A 23,289-nucleotide genomic window follows, 5' to 3' on the forward strand; every position below is an offset into this window, starting at 1 on the left:
TATCTGATCCTAAGTTTATTTCCCTTCTGTTTTAGTTTGAATACCTCCCTTTGCTACTTAGAGGAGGTTTTCGCTACTCTGGGCGACCCCCGTCACCAGTAAGTTATTCTAATATTGTGATGTGCCCTTCATGGTGGAAGTATTTCCTGTACCTGACAGGGCTTTAGAGTTAACCCCCTTTTTTTCTCTTTAATTTAGAGGGAAGACGATACTTGGGGGGACTGAGAATTTCCACACTAGCCAAGGAGAGGCTAGTCGTATGGAGGATAGTAGTTCCTTAAGGACTCTATGCAGGTGAAGGGCCCTATGGTTAGAAGTTAGAGAGTTTACTTTGTCAACCTGCGGTTGGTATGGCTGCTGTTTCCTGTGCGGCAGCATACTGATTGATGCTTTGTCTGTTTCTATTGGACAGACACCCCTCTCGCAGGGATAGGAGAAGGGTTTTTTAAATTAGTAGACTCCTTTTAAATACAGTATAGCATAAAGGAAGTATGAGATCATTCGTTCCTTTCGAGATTCTAGGAAAATCCTTCCTCTCCTTTTCCCAAATGGAATTAGTTTAAGCCTTTCTGGAGTCCCTATCTGGCTTAGGATAGGGGAAAATAGTCCAAGAAGCCTGCTGTTGAATCTAAGACAGCATGAGGGGTGTGCACCCGATCCGTAAGGGGGCAGCTTCTCCTTTTTCAATCCGGTTTGGTCATGATCCCTGGGTGGTGTACATTGTGTCCCAGGGAGAGGCAATGTAGAGTTCCAGACTTTCCTCTCAGGGGCAGGTTTCTGCTTCAAGATTATCTACAATAGCGCCCTATCTGGACATCATCCTAGTCCAGGCGCTATTTTTACAACAAGCAAGATTTCACTTGGACATAGTATTATCCTTCCTGCGATTCACGGGTGGAAGATAATTTTGGAAAAGAGTCCCCTAGTTCCAAATTCGAGGGTAGCTCTTTTGGGGACCATAGTAGATTCCCTATCAATGAATATTTTTCCGATGAAAATCAGGAATTCAAAGATTATCTATACGTGTCTAGTCCTTCAATCCGCTCCTAGGCCATCAGTGACTCAGTGCATGGAGGTAATAGGGCTGATTGTGACAATGGACATTATCCTGTTTACTCCTCTGACCTCTGCAGTTAAGCATGTTCAGGCAATGGAATGGAGATGATGCGGATTTGTGTCCTCAAATTCTACTGGAACAGGAGACAAGGGATTCTCTTCAATGATGATTGTTTCTGGATCATCTCTTCCAGGGAAACTGTTTTCGCCGACCTTCCTGGGTGTTTGTGACAACAGACGCCAGTCTTCGGCTCCCTAAGGGCCAGGGAGTTTTGTACTCAGAGTCTGTTCTGCCTATAAATATTCTGGAGCTAAGAGCGCTTTTCAATGCTCTTCTGGCCTGGCCCCAGTTAGCCTCGGTTGAGTTTATCAGATCCGGACAATCCATATGACTTCAGTGGCTTTCGTCAATCATCAGGTAGGAACGAGGAGTTCCTTAGCCATGACAGAGATAACCAAAATAATCAGTGAGCAGAGGCCCATTTTTACTGCCTGTAGGCAGCCCACTTCCCAGGAGTGGACATCTGGGATCGAGGGTAAGGGACCCCAAGGCGGAAATGATGGATGTCTTGGTGGTCCATTGGACCTTCAGCCTAGCATACCTATTTCCTCCGTTTGCCTTTTTTTCCTCTGGTCGTTGCGCAAATCAAACAGGAGAGGGCATCAGTGATCCTCTCTGCTCCGGCTTGGCCTTGCAGGATTTAGTATGTGGATCTGGTGGAAAGGTCGTCTCTGCAACCTTGGAGACTTCCGTTGAGAAAGGACCTTCTAGTTCTAGGACCTTTTCTTTTCCTTCATCTAGTTTATCTGAAGCTGATTGCTTGGCGATTGAAGGCTTGATTTTATCCAAGCGAGGTTTTTCTGTTTTGGTCATTGTGACCATGATTCAGGCTCGTAATTCTGTAACTAGTATGATTTACCTTAGGATATGGCGTACATATCTGTATTGGTGTGAGTCCAGGGGCTACTCATGGAGTAGAGTTTGGATTCCTAGAATTGTATCTTTTCTCCAAGAGGGTTTGGAGAAAGCATTATTGTTAAATTCCCTAAGGGAGCAAATATCTGTCTTATCTATTTTGTTTCACAAAGGTCTCGCAGATGTTTCGGATGATCAATCATTTTATCAGGCTGTGATCAGGATCAGAGCTGTATTCAAGCCAGTTTTCTCCTTTGTGGAGTTTTGACCTTAATTCTTAAGGTTTTCGAAGGGCTCTGTTTGAGCCTCTGCATTCCTTGGATATTAAGTCGTTATCTTGGAAAGTTTTATTGCTGGTTGATATTTCTTCTACTCTCAGAGTATCAGAGTTCTCAGCTTTACAGTATGAGTTCCCTTACCTTATTTTTCAGTCTGATAAGGTAGTTTTTTTGTACTAAGCTGGGATTCTTCTTAAAGATAGTTTTCTGCCTGGAACCTTAATCAGGAGATTGTTGTTCCTTCCTTATGTTCCTATCCTACTTTTTGAAGGGAACATACGTATCTTGCACAACTTGGATGTGGTTGGTGCCTTATAGTTTCCAGAGAGAGTTACGGCTTATTCCACGAGGGCTGTTGCTTCCTCATGGGTGTTCAAAAATGAAGCTTCTGTGGAACAGATTTGCAAGACTGCAACTTGGTCCTCTCTTTTTCAAAATTCTATAAATTTGTCACTTTTGCCTAGGCTGAGGCCGCTTTTGGGAGAAAGGTTCTTCATGCAGTGGTGCCTTTCCGTTTAGGTTCCCTGTCTTGTCCCTCCCGTATCATCTGTGTACTCTAGCTTTGGTATTGGATCCCATTAGTATTTAAGATGATCCGTGGACTTATCGTGTAATTAAAAAGAAACGCACGCACTTCCTGCTAAGGGTAAAAAAAACAAAATTTATGCTTACCTGATAAATTTATTTCTTTTTTGACACGATGAGTCCACGGCCCGTCCTGTTCTTGTAAGACAGGGTTTTGGGTTATGGTAAACTTCAGACACCTCTGCACTTTTGGGTTTTCCTTTCTTTCCCTAACTTCGGTCGAATGACTGTGGGGAGGGAAGGGAGGAGCTATTTAACAGCTTTGCTGTGGTGCTCTTTGCCGCCTCCTGCTGACCAGGAAGTGAATATCCCATTAGTAATTAAGATGATCCGTGGACTCATCGTGTCAAAAAAGAAATAAATTTATCAGGTAAGCATAAATTTTGGTTTTTTTACCCTTGGGAGGAAGTGCGTGCGTTTTAGCCTCTTTGGTTTCTGATTTGCTATTGACCGCTTTCCTTTCTCCTTAATGACAGCTCATACATTTTATAGGTAGCCGCAGGCTAACATTCCCGTAGCTCTGTTAGTTAACGCTAACATCGGCATTGGCTATTTCTGGTGATCTAATTTTTGGTTCTTTCTTTCTTATCCAATACCTTTTATCGGATTATTTTATTACTCGCTCGTGCTGGGTCTGAAGCACAGCTTTTTGCAGGAGTGTGTGGTGTCTATTCTTGTGGGTTAAAGCTATCTGTGCGAATATATATAGACTAACTGTATCTAAGGGGATATATGATCACTACATGATCGTTATGAGTACATTTCAAATATAATCGCAATGTACAGATAAAATTAGAGATGTGAAATTCTTTAAAATATATAAAAATAAATAAAAATGTAAATTCTATAAAAATATTAAATAAATAAATCTTACACGGCTTATATATGAACGAAGGGGTGGAGGATGAGGTATTTGATTCCTTGGTTCAGGTATATATGTAATCTACAGATTAATATAGATAGTTCTAAGGGGGGAGAGGGAGATATATAGGAATTCCTTATTTCACGTTTATAGAACAGTTCATAACTTCATCTCCTTTTGTTTAAATAGATAGTAATATCATTAGATATTTTCAAGGATATGTCTGACACTTTATGACATTGTCCTAACCCAATCAGAGACGTATAAGTGTCTATCAGATACGAATAGAGACCTCTAATGTCTATTGTGCCAGCCTTATCGTTAGTGTCCGTAAATCTCATTGTGTAGTCATAACTGTCTTTTACTACATAAAGTATATGATCTCCCTTTCATGGGTCGTGTCCTACAATGGTCGGGTTGGCCTGTATATTTGCCTTACAAATCTCTTATCGCTGCCTATATAAATGTAGTTGAAAGTGATAATCTGTAGACAAGCAATAATTGCTTCTTTGTTTGGGAAAAGGAGAGTGCAGGTCTTTAGTATGGATATAGGGACCAAGCATTTTAGATGGATTATTAGAGAGGGATAGATTAACCTTTATTTAAAGAAGTCTAATCTAAAATGATCGGTGTGTTTGCATGCAGGTCCCTAGTACCTAGAGTCTAGTCTAGGTAGTGTTAGATTAGGGAAAAATCCTAAAAGATATATGTGAAAACATGTATATGAAAAATGTATATATACATTCTGTTTTCTGCTGCTTGGACTAAGGCTAGGTCGCATTAAATTATGTTCTGACCTATCTTATCTGGGAACATGTGCAGGTACATGGTGGAATAACCACCTGAAGTGGAAAATTTGGAAGATTGGTCTTGGTGGTATTAGACTGAGGAACCCTTAGCTTGCAGAAAATGTATCTCTAACCTTTGCATGTCTTGAAATACATTCCTAAACTTATATACTTGCAAAAACCATATTCAAAAAATATATATATTCCTAAAAAGAAATCTTCTATTTCTTGCCATTTGAGATATAGATTGGTCACCTTAGGTTAGGTTTTAACCTTTCTTTTCTGTGATGTTTGAGCTAGTAGGATAATAGAAGCCAGATCATGTCATTAGAGCATCCGGTTGTGGGGGCCTGGATTCTTAGATCTAGGTGGTGTTAAATTAGGGAAAAAAACTATAAGATGTATATGACAACATGTATACATTCTGTTTTCTGCTGCTTGGATTAAGGTTAGGTTGCATCAAATTATGTTCATACCTATCTTGTCTGGGAACATGTGCAGGTACAAGATGAAATAACCACCTAAAGTGGAAAAATTTGGAAAATTGGTCTTGGCGGTATTAGACTGAGGAACATTTAGCTTTAAAAATGTATCTCTAACCATTGCATGTCTTGAAATACATTCCTAAACTTATAAACTTGCGAAAAAAACCTATTAAAAAATGTGTATTCCTAAAAAGAAATCTTCTGTTTTCTGCTAGTTGAGTTATAGATTGGTCACCTTAGGTTAGGTTTTGAACTTTTTCTGTGACGATTGAGCTAGTAGGATAATAGGAGCCAGATCATGTCATAAAAGCATCCGGTTATGGGGGCCTTGATTCTTAGATCTTATTGATTGCGTATATTAAAAGAGGATAAGGAAAACATTAACAATGTCTTACATACTAGTACAAATGAGCATGTGTGTAAATATGTTGTTAAACTCTTGAGATGTGGCAGCTCTTTTTTATGTTTAAGCCCTTTAGGATGTAGGCAGCCTAAAAAATAAAGATAATAGGGAGGACATTATTGGTCTATTTCTAGCAATAGTGTGGATCCACATTTTTAGTGCATTGTATTTTTTTGAATTGTAATAAATATTGTTTTAATCAAATTTAACAATTTGACTTACTATTAACTGCTGCAGCTAAAGTCTTAGGACATAATATTGATCCTTTCGAGGGCGATCTACTGACAAATTAAGTCAGGGTTGATGTGTCTCTCTACCAAGGTTGATTTAATTAAAATCAAATTGATTTAAATCACTAGTCAGTAAGACTGATTTTAAATCATGGTTTCCATTTTTAGAATAACGTTTCAAATTATTTTTCTAGTTATATCAAACTATTACTGATTAGGTTATATATTATTAAATATGCATAGGAGGTGAACTATCTCCAGTTTAATAAGTTAATCATTCATATTTGGTTAACATTTCAAATATTGGAAGGAGAAAAATTATTACCTGACCTAAAGGGACAGTCAACACTAGAATTTTTGTTGTTTAAAAAGATAGATAATCCCTTTATTACCCATTCCCCAGTTTTGCATAACCAACACAGTCATAATACACATTTACCTCTGTGATTACCTTGTATCTAAGCCTCTGCAAACTGCCCCCTTATTTCCGTTCTTTTGACAGACTTGCTTTTTAGCCAATCAGTGCTGACTCCTAGGTAAATTCACGTGCATGAGCTCAATGTTATCTATATGACACACATGAACGAACGCCCTTTAGTGGTGAAAAACTGTCAAAATGCATTCAGATTAGAGGTGGCCTTCAAGGTCTAAGAAATTAGCATATGAGCCTACCTAGGTTTAGCTTTCAACTAAGAATACCAATAGAACAAAGCAGAATTGGTGATGAAGTAAATTGGAAAGTTGTTTAAAATTACATTTGAATCATGGAAGTTTATTTTGGACTTGACTATCACTTTAATAATAATTTATTATTTTATTTAACTAAAACAATAACATTTCATTTTTAATGCTTGCCTCTACCTCCTCACACTTGGGTCTTTGTGCAGATCTATTCCACTACAAACAATCTTCTATTCGTTGAGCTTCTTGGAACTTAGTAAACTTAGTATGGGTTGATTCTGTGTACATAGCTTTGCAGGGGAGCAATGTCATTAAAGGAAACAAAGTCAAAATTAAACTTTCATGATTCAGAATGAACATACAATTTGTAACAATTTCCCAATTGCTTTGTTCTCTTGGTATCCATTGTTGAAAATCATACCTAGGTAGGCTCATAAGCAATGCACTACTGTTAGCTAGCTACCCAACATGTTCAGCTAGGCCCCAATAGAGTTGCTCTCCTTCAACAAAGGAAACCAAGAGAATGAAGCAAATTTGATGATATAAGTAAATCTGAAAATTGTATGCTCTATCTGAAACACAAGTTTTTTTCCTTTTTTGTTTTTATGTCCCTTTAAGGTCTATTTCTCAACTCTGTATGTAACTTTTGTTTCTGTGAAGAAGGGACATGTTTCTGCAAAAACAAATTCACAGTTTCGAGAACTACAAAACTAATATGTGATATCTTCAAGATAGAAACATTTCCCAAAATAAACTTAAAGAAACTTCTGGGAGAGTATGACATTGTAAATAGATTAATGGAATTAATTTACCAAAATAAATTTAAACATTACAGCCATGAATATACAGCATTTTCCTATATTATTTAAAAACTAATCTATATTTCCGGATGAATAACCTTTAGATTATACTGCATCTTACATAGAAACTATCTTTACATAGATATTTCCCCAAAAAGCATTTTATTAAAAAAAAAAAAAAATCATATTTAAATAAAGTAATATGATTTGATTTTTTGTTTTGTTCCTTTAAAAAAATAATCAATTCTTATCCACCCTGCCCTCTACTCAGCTTTGCAACCTATGAGCTGAGTTTGTGTCTATTGCTAAACAGGGTCATACAGTGTTACATTTGCAGCAAAGTACTCAGGGATTTGTTACTCACTAGGGTTATCCCCAGGATAGTTCTACTGACCTGCCTCCTTCACAACTGCATGCATTTGTGTTTAACTAGTGAAGGCATGAAAGCCATCAAAGGACAGAAGAGAACCCTTCAGGGACATCCCTAAGTCATTTGTAAGTCGTGACCTATCTAGGTACCCTCAAGGAACATAATTGAGTTGGAAACCTCTTTCTCAGCTGAGGACTATTATTCAAGAACTCAGTTTCTTCATTATCATGACTGGAAATTCATCCTCCTGAAAAGTGTTGCCTTTCTTGGCTTCATCATAGCCCTTGTAACAATGAGACTATCTCTCACAGATGCTTCCAGACTCAAATTGCAGAAACTCAGTGCTCTTCTCCAGCAAACTCTTCTTCCTGCACTGCCTAATGGAATGGAAGAAGTTGGTCTTATGGTAGCTGCTTCTTTTTGCCACATTCCGCTTACGTTCTTTACAGCTTCAAATGTTGTGGATTGGAGATTACATTAACGTGTCTCAAAAGATCTCTTTAGACTTTTTAAGACATGACCTCTTACTTTGTGGAAGACTTTACCAATCATTGATTCATGGAGCCTTGTTTCTCTGTCCGATTCAGCTAGTAATTACCACAGACACCCATCTGCTGGCTTGGCCACAGTCTTTGGTTCCTGGAAAGTGCAGGGAGTTAGCTGTCCTCAGGAGGTGAAGTTACCGATCAACATCTTGTAATCTTCAAGGCTCTCTAGAGTTGGCTTTTGTTTTGACAGCAGTGTTTTCTGAGGATTCAGTCAGACAATGTCACAGAAGCAGCGTACATCCATCACCAAGGCGGTACTTGAAACACCTTATCAATGAAAGATGTAGCCCACATTCTGACTCGTGCAGGACGCTATCATTGCATGATTTCAGCTATTCACATTCCGAGTGTGGACAATTGGGGAACGGACTTCATCAGTCATCCGTACCTACACCCCGGTGAATAGTCCTTGATTCAGGAGGCACGTTCTCATCAGTGCCTGACTAGTTTCCGGAGATCCTTGGCACTCGCCACGTTTCTGCCTGGCTCAGTTTGGAGTTGTGAAGGAGGGGTTTGTCAAGCTGCGTACCAGAAGTGCTCTCAAGCACTTTCTGTGATAGCATTTGCTGCTGTTGTTGCTCCTCCCCTTGCGCCCTCAGTCATTTTAAATGGGAGGATTAGTTAAAACAAAGACAGTGGCAAGTTCTGTGCACTCCAGGCTGACTCCATCAAGTAAGGAAATTGGTAAGTTGATTATTGCCCTTTTTAGTACAAGAGTTCTCCCCAGGAGCTGTTTAATGGGAAAACCACCTAGCTGATTTTCCTGACCACCAGGTTAATTATAAGCTAATATTGGCTATTAAATTATTTCAATGTTTGTTGCACAAATTATCATTGAATTTGTTAAATTATGCAGTTAAAGGACCAGTAAATACAGTAGATTTGCATAATCAACAAATGCATGATAAAAAGACAATGCAATAGCACGAAGTTTGAACTTCCAAAGCGTAGTAATTTTTTTTTTTTTTCCAGACAAATTTCAGATATGTCTATTTCCACTTCCACTGCATCATGTGACAGTCATCAACCAATCACACATGCATATACATATATTCTGTGATTTCTTGCACAGGCTCAGTAGGAGCTGGTGACTCAAAAAGTGTAAATATAAAAAGACTGTGCACATTTTGTTAATGGAAGTTAATTGCATATTCTATCTGAATCATGAAAGGTTTATTTCTTTCATGTAATTAGCAAGAGTCCATGAGCTAGTGACGTATGGGATATACATTCCTACCAGGAGGGGCAAAGTTTCCCAAACCTCAAAATGCCTATAAATACACCCCTCACCACACCCACAATTCAGTTTTACAAACTTTGCCTCCCATGGAGGTGAAGTAAGTTTGTGCTAGATTCTACGTTGATATGCGCTTCGCAGCAGGCTGGAGCCCGGTTTTCCTCTCAGAGTGCAGTGAATGTCAGAGGGATGTGAAGAGAGTATTACCTATTTGAATACAATGGTCTTCCTCTAGGGGATCTATTTCATAGGTTCTCTGTTATCGGTCGTAGAGATTTCTTCTCCTACCTCCCTTTTCAGATCGACGATATACTCTTATATACCATTACCTCTACTGATTCTCGTTTCAGTACTGGTTTGGCTATCTACTATATGTAGATGAGTGTCTTAGGGTAAGTAAGTCTTATTTTATTTATGACACTCTAAGCTATGTTTGGGCACTTTATATGTAAAGTTCTAAATATATGTGTTTAAACTTATATTTGCCATGATTCAGGATAATCAGTATTCCTTCATTCAGACTGTCAGTTTCATTATTTGGGATAATGCATATGAATAAATAATTTTTTCTTACCTTAAGAATTTTCAATTGACTTTTTTCCCTGCGGGCTGTTAGGCTCGCGGGGGCAGAAAATGCTTCAATTTATTGCGTCATTCTTGGCGCAAACTTTTTTGGCGCAAAATTTTGTCATTTCCGGCGCCATAGTTGACGCCGGAAGTTTGTTCATGATTGCGTCATTTTTTGACGTATGTGTGTTAGACGTTTTTTTGCACCAAAAAACGTGGGCGTCGTTTTTTGACGTCAGAGGATGTTGCGTCATTCTTGGCGCCAAAAAATATGGGCGTTGTACTTGGCACCAATAATGTGGGCGTCTTACTTGGCGCCAAAAAATGTGGGCGTCATACTTGGCACCACCTTTTTCACATTATTTAAGTCTCACTTTTTTATTGCTTCTGGTTGCTAGAGGCTTGTTTATTTTGCATCTTTTCCCATTCCTGAAACTGACATTTAAGGAATTTGATAATTTTGCTTTATATGTTTTTTCTATTACATATTGCAAGATGTCGCAACCTGACCCTGGATCAGAATCTACTTCTGGAAAGACGCTGCCTGATGCTGGTTCTACCAAAGTTAAGTGCATCTGTTGTAAACTTTTGGTATCTGTTTCTCCGGCTGTAGTTTGTGTTAGTTGTCATGATAAGCTTTCTAACGCAGATAGTGTCTCCATTAGTAATAATCCTTTACCTGTTGTTTGTCCTTCAACATCTAATGTTCAGGATGTCCCTGTTAATGTAAAAGAATTTGTTTCTAATTCTATTTGGAAGGCGCTGTCTGTTATTCCTCCTTCCAATAAACTTAAAAGGTCTTTTAAAACTTCTCATATTTCAGATGAGTTTTTAAGTGACCGCCATCATTCTGACTTATCTGTTTCTGATGAGGATCTATCTGGTTCAGAGGATTCTGCTTCAGATATTGACACTGATAAATCTTCATATTTATTTAAGATGGAGTTTATTCGTTCTTTACTTAAAGAAGTGTTGATTGCATTAGATATGGAGGAGTCTAGTCCTCTTGATATTAAATCTACTAAGCGTTTAAATTCGGTTTTTAAACCTCATGTAGTTATTCCAGACGTTTTTCCAGTTCCTGATGCTATTTCAGAAGTAATTTCTAGGGAATGGAATAGTCTGGGTACTTCATTTACTCCTTCTCCAAGGTTTAAGAAATTGTACCCTGTGCCATCTGATAGATTAGAATTTTGGGATAAAATCCCTAAAGTTGATGGGGCTATTTCTACTCTTGCTAAACGTACTACTATTCCCACAGCGGATAGTACTTCCTTTAAGGATCCTTTAAATAGGAAGCTTGAATCCTTTCTAAGGAGAGCTTATTTATGTTCAGGTAATCTTCTTAGACCTGCTATTTCTTTGGGTGATGTTGCTGCAGCTTCCACTTTCTGGTTGGAGGTTTTAGCGCAACAAGTGTCAGACCATAATGCTTATAGCATTGTTAAACTTCTTCAACATGCTAATAACTTTATTTGTGATGCTATTTTTGATATCATTAGAATTGATGTCAGGTATATGTCTTTAGCTATTTTAGCTAGAAGAGCTTTATGGCTTAAATCTTGGAATGCAGATATGACTTCTAAGTCAACTTTGCTTTCTCTTTCTTTCCAAGGTAATAAATTATTTGGTTCACAGTTGGATTCTATAATTTCAACTGTTACTGGGGGGAAAGGAACCTTTTTGCCTCAGGACAAAAAAATCTAAAGGTAAATATAGGGCTGCTAATCGTTTTAGTTCCTTTCGTCAGAATAAGGAACAAAAGCCTGACCCTTCCCCTAAAGGAACGGTTTCAGTTTGGAAACCTTCTCCAGTCTGGAATAAATCCAAGCCTTTTAGAAAGTCAAAACCAGCTCCCAAATCCGCATGAAGGTGCGGCCCTCATTCCAGCACAGCTGGTAGGGGGCAGGTTACGATTTTTCAAAGCTATTTGGATCAATTCGATTCACAGTCTTTGGATTCAGAACATTGTTTCACAAGGGTACAGAATAGGTTTCAAGGTAAGGCCGCCTGTGAGAAGATTTTTTCTCTCACGCATTCCAGTAAACCCAGTGAAGGCTCAGGCGTTTCTGAAATGTGTTTCAGACCTAGAGTTGGCTGGGGTAATTGTGCCAGTTCCAGTTTTGGAACAGGGTCTGGGGTTTTACTCAAATCTCTTCATTGTACCAAAGAAGGAGAATTCCTTCAGACCAGTTCTGGATATAAAAATATTGAATCGTTATGTAAGGATACCAACATGCCTTTTGTTCAGCAAGGGCATTATATGTCTACAATAGACTTACAGGATGCGTATCTTCATATTCCAATTCATCCAGATCACTATCAGTTCCTGAGATTCTCTTTTCTAGACAATCATTACCAGTTTGTTGCCCTTCCGTTTGGCCTAGCAACAGCTCCAAGGATCTTTTCAAAGGTTCTCGGTGCCCTTCTCTCTGTAATCCGAGAACAGGGTATTGCGGTATTTCCTTATTTGGACGATATCTTGGTACTTGCTCAGTCTTTACATTCTGCAGAATCTCATACTAATCAACTTGTGTTGTTTCTTCAAAGACATGGTTGGAGGATCAATTTACCAAAGAGTTCATTGATTCCTCAGACAAAGGTAACCGTTTTGGGCTTTCAAATAGATTTAGTGTCCATGACTTTGTCTTTAACAGAAAAGAGACGTCTGAAGTTGGTTTCAGCTTGTCGAAACCTTCAGTCTCAATCATTCCCTTCGGTAGCTTTCTGCATGGAAATTCTAGGTCTCATGACTGCTGCATCGGACGCGATCCCCTTTCCTCTTCAGCTTTGTATGCTGAACCAGTGGTGCAGGGATTATACAAAGATATCACAGTTAATATCCTTAAATCCCAATGTTCGATCTTCTCTGACTTGGTGGTTGAATCACCATCGTCTAATTCAAGGGGCCTCTTTTGTTCGTCCAACCTGGACTGTAATCTCAACAGATGCGAGTCTTTCAGGTTGGGGAGCTGTATGGGGATCTCTGACAGCGCAGGGAGTTTGGGAATTTCATGAGGCGAAATTACCAATCAATATTTTGGAACTCCGTGCGATTTTCAGAGCTCTTCAGTTCTGGCCTCTTCTGAAGAGAGAATCGTTTATTTGTTTTCAGACAGACAATGTCACAACCGTGGCGTATGTGAATCATCAAGGTGGGACTCACAGTCCTCAGGCTATGAAAGAAGTATCTCGGATACTGGTATGGGCGGAATCCAGCTCCTGTCTAATCTCTGCGGTTCATATCCCAGGTGTAGACAATTGAGAAGCGGATTATCTCAGTCGCCAGACGTTACATCCGGGCGAATGGTCTCTTCACCCAGAGGTATTTCTTCAGATTGTTCAAATCTGGGGACTTCCAGAAATAGATCTGATGGCCTCTCATCTAAACAAGAAACTTCCCAGGTATCTGTCCAGATCCAGGGATCCTCAGGCGGAAGCAGTGGACGCGCTGTCGCTTCCTTGGAATTATCAACCTGCTTATATCTTTCCGCCTCTAGTTCTTCTTCCAAAAGTGATTTCCAAAATTCTATTGGAACGTTCGTTTGTATTGCTGGTGGCTCCAGCATGGCCTCACATGTTTTGGTATGCGGATCTCGTTCGGATGGCAAGTTGCCAACCTTGGACACTTCCGTTAAGGTCAGACCTTCTATCTCAAGGCCCTTTTTTCCATCAGGATCTCAAATCATTAAATTTGAAGGTATGGAGATTGAACGCTTGATTCTTAGTCATAGAGGTTTCTCTGACTCAGTGATTAATACTATGATACAGGCTCGTAAATCTGTGTCTGAGAAAGATTTATTATCGAGTCTGGAAGACTTACATTTCTTGGTGTTCTTCTCATAAATTCTCTTGGCATTCTTTTAGAATTCCTAGAATTTTACAGTTTCTTCAGGATGGTTTGGATAAGGGTTTGTCTGCAAGCTCTTTGAAAGGTCAAATCTCTGCTGTTTCTGTTCTTTTTCACAGAAAGATTGCTAATCTTCCTGATATTCATTGTTTTGTTCAGGCTTTGGTTCGTATCAAGCCTGTCATTAAGTCAATCTCTCCTCCTTGGAGTCTTAATTTGGTTCTGAGGGCTTTACAGGCTCCTCAGTTTGAACCTATGCATTCTCTGGATATTAAATTACTTTCTTGGAAAGTGTTGTTCCTTTTAGCCATCTCTTCTGCTAGAAGAGTTTCTGAGTTATCTGCTCTTTCTTGTGAATCTCCTTTTTTGATATTTCATCAGGATAAGGCAGTGTTGCGGACTTCATTTAAATTTTTACCTAAGGTTGTGAATTCTAACAACATTAGTAGAGAGATTGTTGTCGCTTCATTGTGTCCTAATCCTAAGAATTCTCTGGAGAAATCTTTACATTCTTTGGATGAAGTAAGAGCTTTGAAATATTATGTTGAAGCTACTAAAGGTTTTAGAAAGACTTCTAGTCTATTTGTTATCTTTTCTGGTTCCAGGAAAGGTCAGAAGGCTTCTGCCATTTCTTTGGCATCTTGGTTAAAATCTTTGATTCATCATGCTTATGTAGAGTCGGGTAAGTCCCCGCCTCAAAGGATTACAGCTCATTCTACTAGGTCAGTTTCTACTTCCTGGGCTTTTAGGAATGAAGCTTCTGTTGATCAAATATGCAAAGCAGCAACTTGGTCTTCTTTGCATACTTTTACTAAATTCTACCATTTTGATGTTTTCTCTTCTTCAGAAGCAGTTTTTTGTAGAAAAGTACTTCAGGCAGCTGTTTCAGTTTGATTCTGCTGCTTATTATTTCATTTTTTGATTTGGGTTGTGGATTATTTTTTCAGCGGAATTGGCTGTCTTTATTTTATCCCTCCCTCTCTAGTGACTCTTACGTGGAAGTTCCACATCTTGGGTATCTGCTATCCCATACGTCATTAGCTCATGGACTCTTGCTAATTACATGAAAGAAAACATAATTTATGTAAGAACTTACCTGATAAATTCATTTCTTTCATATTAGCAAGAGTCCATGAGGCCCACCCTTTTTTGTGGTTGTTATGATTTTTTTGTATAAAGCACAATTATTCCAATTCCTTATTTTATGATGCTTTCGCTCCTTTCTTATCACCCCACTTCTTGGCTATTCGTTAAACTGAATTGTGGGTGTGGTGAGGGGTGCATTTATAGGCATTTTGAGGTTTGGGAAACTTTGCCCCTCCTGGTAGGAATGTATATCCCATACGTCAATAGCTCATTGACTCTTGCTAATATGAAAGAAATGAATTTATCAGGTAAGTTCTTACATAAATTATGTTTTTGACTTGATTGTCCCTAAGTTGTGCTTATGATAGCTAAAGTGCCATAAAACATGTTGAGATATGTACATATCCTAAAAGGGCTAATTAAATAAAAATAGTTTGCATAAACAAATTGTTTAAAAATTGCTGGCAAGTATTTTAACATTTTCTAAAATAAGCAAAATTGCTTACATGGCCTTACTGTCTGGAGTAATCTAATCCACCTCCCTTTAGCAGTGTTTAGCTTCTGAAACACAGGCATCCTATTTCAAATGAGTTCACAGCTGCTAATTTGCTTCTAGGCATGGTCCAGCAGGTCATGACCGTGCACGTCATGGGCGTGCACAGTTTGAACCTGGGAGTTGAGAAGGATCTTTTGCTTGCATTCTCCCCTAGGGCGGCTGACGAGCATAGGAGTTAATGTGCGCTATCAAGCCACAATAATGAAAGGTTTTTCCACTACCTACAGAAATTAATATATAAGTATATATTAAAGTATATTATTAAATAAATAATAATAATGCACCAAGCACACAATAATTAAAACAAATTATTGCACATTAAAATGATTATATATCGACATGTATTATTTATACTTTAATGTTGTACAGGATGGTTAAAAATGTATGTAAGCAATAGTACTACTATATAATGTATCTATACGTATGTGTGTGTATGTATATAATATATTTCCATCTAAAAGCTCCGTCTGCAGAGGAGCCTGACTTTAGGTTTATGATGGAGAATTTGCGCTTTTTGCTGCGGTAGGTGCTTGCTACCCTCGAGGTTCCGGAACCGAAACTACCGGAGGAGCCTTCGATTCCGAAGCTTGATAAAGTATATGAGGACAGGGTGGTACCTCAGACCTTCCCGGTTCCTGTTAAGATTTCTTCTTTTTCTTCTTCTTCTTCTTATTTGTCTGGAGTAATCTGATCCACCTCCCTTTAGCAGTGTTTAGCTTCTGAAACACAGGCATCATAATTACCTACAGAAATTAATATATAAGTATATATTAAAGTATATTATTAAATAAACAATAATAATGCACCAAGCACACAATAATTAAAAAAAATTATTGCACATTAAAATTGATTATATATCGACATGTATTATTTATACTTTAACGTTGTACAGGATGGTTAAAAATGTATGTAAGCAATAGTGCTACTATATAATTTATCTATACGTATGTGTGTGTATGTATATAATATATTTCCATCTAAAGGGGAGGAGAGTCCACGGCTTCATTCATTACTTGTGGGAAATAAGAACCTGGCCACCAGGAGGAGGCAAAGACACCCCAGCCAAAGGCTTTAATACCTCCCCCACTTCCCTCATCCCCCAGTCATTCTTTGCCTTTCGTCACAGGAGGTTGGCAGAGAAGTGTCGGAAGATTCGGAGTAGTCTCTTATGGAGGGTAGTACTCTTCGAAATTGGACTGGAGTTTTAACTAGTCCTTTCGGTCTCTCAGTGAGAGCTTGGGTGAAAGTTAGAGTCCGGATATGCAGGGAGAGTCTTCCTGCGAAACCATCCGACTCATATATTAACAGCTCCATAAGCAATCAGCATTGATGAGTTTCGCTGCCTGCTTCCTACACTTAAGTCCATGTCAGGAGCAATGCTACTACACTGTCACACTTGAGAGGCTGTGTTCCTGTTCCACGGTATAGATTCTGGTAAGATCGTTTCATTGTTATACACATAATGACAACGCAGAAGACAGGGTCACAGTGTGATGACTTTTATCTTTATAGAATCAAGGGTTAACGTCCCTAGTAAGGGGATTATTGAACAGGGGGTAAACATAATATTGTTTGTGTCATTGCTGCGATGTGTGTGAGATGAGGCTCTGGCAATGGGTGAACTTTAGTTTTCCTCCCTAGTGCAGGGGCGGTCCAAGCGAGGCATTCCTGCTGACCGGGTGTGGCCTACTCTACTTCCTGCTGGGCTGACGGTGCAGGAGACGTAAAGATTTCTGAGGTCCGGGTCCTAGGAGGTGGTGAGTGCCCTGGCCATTGGAGGTTGTAAAGGTGCCTTTGTTTACATTTTATACTAGTCCGTATCAAAGCCTGAAGCTATGGGTACTCCCTCTTTAACTAAGTCTAGTACCTGTGTTTATTGTGAGGAGGTTCCGGTAGATCCGCCTTCTCAACTATGTTCCCCTTGCCTTGATAAGGTCTCGGCTTCTTGAAAGAAGAGAATGTCTAGTACTACTGAGCCGTCCACCTCTGAGGGGTCCCCGTCCCGCTAGGTGTGTCCCCTACAGTCATCTCGGAGTACACATGCAGCGCCCCAAGGCATGTCTATCTCTCCTTCGGGGGAAATCCGTTGGCCATCAGATTTTGCGGATCAACTGCAAACGGCGGTCTCAAAGGTGATTAGTGCCTTACCACGTTCTGCTAAGCGCAAACGTAGGGTAAAATGTGGCGATCCGGCCCAGGAGTCATATACTCCTAAGGATATCTCGGAAAGGTTATCCGCTGACGAGGACGCCTTCGACTCTTCTGAGGACGTTCCTTCTGGGTCGGAATCCATGTCATCTAAAACTCCGTCTGCAGAGGAGCCTGACTTTAGGTTTATGATGGAGAATTTGCGCTTTTTGCTGCGGTAGGTGCTTGCTACTCTCGAGGTTCCGGAACCGAAACTACCGGAGGAGCCTTCGATTCCTAAGCTTGATAAAGTATATGAGGACAGGGTGGTACCTCAGAACTTCCCGGTTCCTTTTAAGATTTCTTCTTTCTTTCTTCTTCTTTCAGGCCTTGAGGGTCGCTAATTCTTTTATTTGTGATGCCAATATGCAAATTATTCGCCTGGATGCTAAGGCTTCAGGGTTTTCTGTTCTAGCCTGCAGGGCTCTGTGGACATGACTTCTAAGTCCAGATTGTTATCCCTTCTCTTTCAGGGAAAGATCTTGTTCGGTCCAGGATTGGACTCGATCATATTCACGGTGACGGGAGGCAAGAGTGCTTTCCTACCGCAGGATTAGAAGGTTAAACCTAAGGAATCTACTTTTCGTCCCTTTCGTGCGGACAAGGCCCAACGCCAGCAGCCTGCCACGAAAGAGGATCAGTCCAAGGGTACTTGGAAGCCAGCTCAGTCTTGGAACAATTCCAAGCAGAACAAGAAGCCTGCCGAGACAGTCGGCATGAAGGGGCGGCCCCGACCGGTCTTCGGACCAAGTAGGGGGCAGATTATCTCTTTTCAGAGGCATGGTTGCAGGACGTTCAGGACCCTTGGGTTCTGGAGGTTGTCGTCCAAGCATACAGGATAGGATTCAGAACTCATCTGCCCAGGCTCAGATTCCTCCTGTCAAATCTGTCTTCCAGACCAGAAAAAAAGAAGCCTTTCTAGACTGTGTGAGGGATCTTTCTTCTCTCGAAGTTATTGTACCAGTACTCCCAGCAGAAAGGGGTCTAGGCTACTATTCAAACCTTTTCGTGGTCCCAAAGGAGGGCACGTTCCGCCCGATTCTGGACCTAAAATGTTTTAAAAAGTTTCTGGCTGTCCCATCGTACAAAAATGGAAACAATCTATTCTGCCCCTAGTTCAAGAGGGTCAGTTCATGATGACAATAGACTTGAAGGATGGCTACCTTCATGTGCCAATCTACAGGGATCATTTCAGGTTCCTGAGATTTGCGTTTCTGGACCAACATTTCTAATTTGTGGCCTTTCCCTTTGGTCTGGTGATGGCCCGAGAGTCTTCACAAAGGTTCTGGGGGCACTGCTTGCAGTAGCCAAGTCCAGAGGCATTGCTGTGGTGCCCTATCTGAACGATATCCTAGTCCAGGCGCCGTCGTTCAGTCTCGCAGAGGACCACTCGAGGGCTCTTCTGCTTTTGCTCCAATCTCACAGTTGGAAGATAAACTCAGGAAAGAGCTCCCTGATTCCCAGCAACAGGGTGGAGTTCCTGGGGACGATAATAGATTCTATATCCATGAGAATATTTCTCACAGATCAGCGACGCAGGAAGATTGCGTCTGCCTGTCTTGCCCTTCTGTCCTACTCCAGTCCCTCTGTGGCTCAGAGTATGGAGGTGATCGTTCTCATGGTATCCAGCATCAATGTCATTCCATTCGCCAGGTTCCATCTCAGACCTCTTCACTTGTGCATGTTGAGACAGTGGAACAGCGATCATGCAGATCTATCCCAACAGATTTCTTTGGACGATCGGTCGAGGGAATCCCTCTCTTGGTGTATCCACCCGGAAAACATCTGTCCCAAGGGACATCCTTCCTGAGACCGTCCTGGGAGATTGTGACCACGGACGCGAGTCTGGCAGGATGGGGAGCGGTTTGAGGTGCCAGGATGGCACAGGGAAGATGGTCTCGAGAGGAGTCTCTCCTCCCAATCAATTTTCTGGAACTTCGAGCAATCTACAATGCTCTGAAGGCATGGCCTCTTCTGGGGTCTTTCAGCTTAATCATATTCCAGACAGACCACATTACCTCGGTGGCTTACGTCAACCATCGGGGGGACGAGAAGCTCCCTAGCGATGAGGGAGGTGTGTCAGATATTGGAATGGGCAACAACTGCTCGCTCTCAGCAATCCACATTCCGGGTGTGGACAACTAGTTAGCGGATTTTCTCAGCAGGCAATCCTTCCATCCAGGGGAATGGTCTCTCCACCCGAGGTGTTTGTGGAGATTTGTTACAAAGGGGGACTCCGGAGATAGATCTCATGGTGTCCATACTCAATTGCAAGCTACCCAGATACGGGTTGCAGTCCAGGGATCCCCAGGCAGAGCTGATAGATGCCTTGGCAGTACCTTGGGGGTTCAACCCAGTTTACATTTTTCCACCTTTGCCACTTCTACCTTGTGTAGTGGCCCGCATAAAGCAAGAGCAAGCTTAGGCTATTCTGATTGCTCCTTCGTGGCTGCGGAGGACGTGGTTTGTGGATCTGGTAGTGATGTCATAGACTTCTCCATGGAGGTTACCCTGTCACAGGGATCTGCTGGTACAGGGTCCTTTTCATCATCAAAACCTAGATTCTCTGAGGCCGACTGCGTGGAGATTGAACGCTTAGTCTTGGCCAAGAGAGGGTTCTCTGAGAGAGTGATTGATACTCTCGTTCAGGCCAGGAAACCAGTCACTCGTCTCATCTATCATAAGGTGTGGAGGACTTGCTTGTCCTGATGTTAGAAGCATGGATATCCTTGGCACAAGGTTAAGGTATCCAGGATTTTGTCCTTTCTCCAGGATGGACTGGAGAAGGGGCTTTCCGCCAGTTCCTTGAAGGGACAGATTTCGGCATTGTCTGTTCTGTTAACCAAGAGGCTCGCTGAGCTGATATACAGTCTTTTGTTCAGGCTTTGTCTAGAATCAGGCCTGTTTTTAGACAATTCGCTCCGCCCTAGAGTTTGAACTTGGTTCTGAAGGTGTTGCAGAGGGTTCCGTTTGAACTTATGCACTCTGTTGACATTAAGATTCTTTCTTGGAAGGTTCTTTTTCTGTTAGCTATTGCATCGGCACGCAGAGTATCTGAGTTGGCAGCCTTGCAATATGTGCCTTCTTAACTGGTTTTTCACACTGATAAGGCTGTTCTTCACACTGGTTTGGGATTCCTTCCCAAGGTTGTGTGTAACTGTAACATCAGTCAGGAAATAGTTGTTCCTTCTTGTGTCCTAACCCCTCTTCTCCTAAAGAGAGGTTATTTCATAATTTGGATTTGGTTCGAGCTTTGAAGTTCTATCTTCAGGCTACGAAGGATTTCAGACAGACTACATCTCTTTTTGTGGTGTACTCAGGGAAGCGCAGGGGGCAGAAAACCTCTGCAACTTCTTTGTCTTTTTGGTTGAGGAGCATGATTCGCTTAGCCTACGAGACAGCGGGACAGGCTGTGGTGCCCTCAGATTAGGGTCCGTCTCTTGTCCTCCCATTTTCATTCAGTGTCCTCTAGAGCTTGGGTATTTGTTCCCACAAGTAATGAATAAAACCGTGGACTCTCCTCCTTTAGATGTAAAATATAAATTATGCTTACCTGATAATTTTATTTCCACCGCCCGTTGCTCCGGTGGACGGACCTAAATTTTAGTTTTTTTGTTCTTCTGGCACCATTTATACCCTATTTCTCGTACTGTTCCTTGTTCCCTCAGCAGAATGACTGGGGGATGAGAGAAGTGGGGGAGGTATTTAAGCCTTTGGCTGGGGTGTCTTTGCCTCCTCCTGGTGGCCAGGTTCTTATTTTCCACAAGTAATGAATGAAGCCGTGGACTCTCCTCCCCACAATGGAAATAAAAATTATCAGGTAAGCATAATTTATATTATTATTATTATTATTATTATTATTATTATATATATATATATATATATATATATATATATTTTATATTTATTTATATATATATATATATATATATATAATCTTGCTTTTAAAAACACAAAAACCAAAACAAAGGATACCAAGAGAATGAAGCGCTATATATATATATATATATATATATATATATATGCAACTTATATAAATGTAACATGTTCCTCTTTGTCATAAGCTCACCATATGCATTCAGCTAGCTCCCAGAAGTGCACTGCTGCCCTTCAACAAAAGATACCAAGAGAATTAAGCTATATATAGTCTCATAATTGGTCAGCACACCTCTCATCTCATGCTGTAATCTTTCTTCATACAAAAAATTTAAAATACATATATTTATTGATAGATATAAATCACACAGCTCATCTTTTCATATTTGCTGCATTTATTTCTATAAATAACTGCAGCAAATGTGAAAAGAATAACACATTTTTATAAAGTGATGAATGGAAATCCTATTTATTTTTAGTGATGGTAAATCCAAGCATTTTTGAAATTTTAGGATTTACCATCATTTTTAAAGTCCATTTTAATGGCAAGAAATGAAAATGCTTAAGCTAAATACTTTCACTCGATCTTTACTTCTGGAGAATTCAGACTAGGTCACCAATATATATACACACACACACACACACTCTAGTATTTCCAGTGCAAGTCATTTAAATATCCTTTTGATACAGCAAAAACAAGGTAGATTGTTAGGAAAAAGAAAACAAAAAAAACCCACATTTCAGAAAATAAAGATGCAGAGTTGTGAGATGCAACATACCACACATGACATATAGTTATCCAAATATAGCATTTTTCATTGCGGTCCAGAATAATGCACATTTGAAAAAAATAGAGTAGAGAAGAAGACAACAGAATCTACAGCAGTGGTATCCTAAGTTCTTACTCGCAGATCAAATAATTCCTATATGAATGTTTTTTTATAGTTGGGATCAATATTCCCTTAGACATTTATTCTCTGAAGGGCATAGTGCTAGAGTGAGCTGACTGATGGCAGTCCTTTGGATGTAACAACTTTGGCGGTTGCCTAAAACAATCTATGCTTTTGTAACCTTGTCCATCTGATTATCATTCTTTTCAGATAGACTTCGGGACACATTAATCCATGAAATATGTCATGCTGCCACCTGGTTAATTAATGGCGTTAGAGATGGGCATGGTCAATACTGGAAACTTTATGCTAGAAAATCCACTCTCTCTCATCCTGAACTGCCAATGGTTACTCGATGCCACACCTATGAGATTAATTATAAGTATACATACGAGTGCTCTCGCTGCAAAAACACGTGAGTAATGTATTTATTTTTCTTTCTACACCTCTTTATTGAAACAGACATCATTATGAAAAATTATTTGTCAGTAACTAACCATATCAACTTTCAAAAATGTTTAAAATCGTCAAAATTAAAACTTTTGACTTCCGGTGGGCGGGCCTAGGGAGCAGCAGCAAGCGAGAAGAGCTCCGCACAAACCAGCAAAAAAAAGCTATTTAAAACCTACTTTGGACTGCTGTTTTCGCACTGCTGTATGCCCTTAGCCCACTAATAATTCCTAGGCAGAGTTTGCTGTCCGGAGTGGAGGGGAAAACTGAGACTACCTCCATATTTATTACTGGAGCCGTACATCGCTCCCCCACCGAAGTCGTCAACACACAAGAAGCGCTGCAAAGGCGCACGACGGAACGGCTGACCCGAGCGACACCATCGACTGGAGGGGCCGTGCAGGTTGTAACTGACCTCAAGGAGGGGATACCAGCCGACAAGAAGGCGCCACTGCAACCCTAAGGGGACCGCAACACTCCTCTCCCGCCCTACAGCTGCAAGAACTACCACCCGATCTACCTCGGACTCATCAACTGTCCGATTCCAAGGCAGATCTACGGAACACTGGGCACATTACCTGCGGCCTT

The 23,289-nt window shown here is 40.4% G+C and overlaps 1 protein-coding gene across 1 annotated transcript in view; it reads left to right on the forward strand.

Annotated features, from left to right (window-relative positions):
* GCNA (germ cell nuclear acidic peptidase) overlaps positions 1–23,289 on the forward strand; it is a 178,066-nt gene that overhangs the window by 134,657 nt on the left and 20,120 nt on the right. Inside the window, exon 11 of the mRNA XM_053714019.1 lies at positions 22,462–22,666. Coding sequence (XP_053569994.1) covers positions 22,462–22,666 — 205 coding nt within the window. The remainder of the gene's footprint in view (positions 1–22,461; positions 22,667–23,289) is intronic.

This window comes from Bombina bombina, chromosome 1, assembly GCF_027579735.1.
Source record: "Bombina bombina isolate aBomBom1 chromosome 1, aBomBom1.pri, whole genome shotgun sequence".
NCBI lineage: Eukaryota > Metazoa > Chordata > Amphibia > Anura > Bombinatoridae > Bombina > Bombina bombina.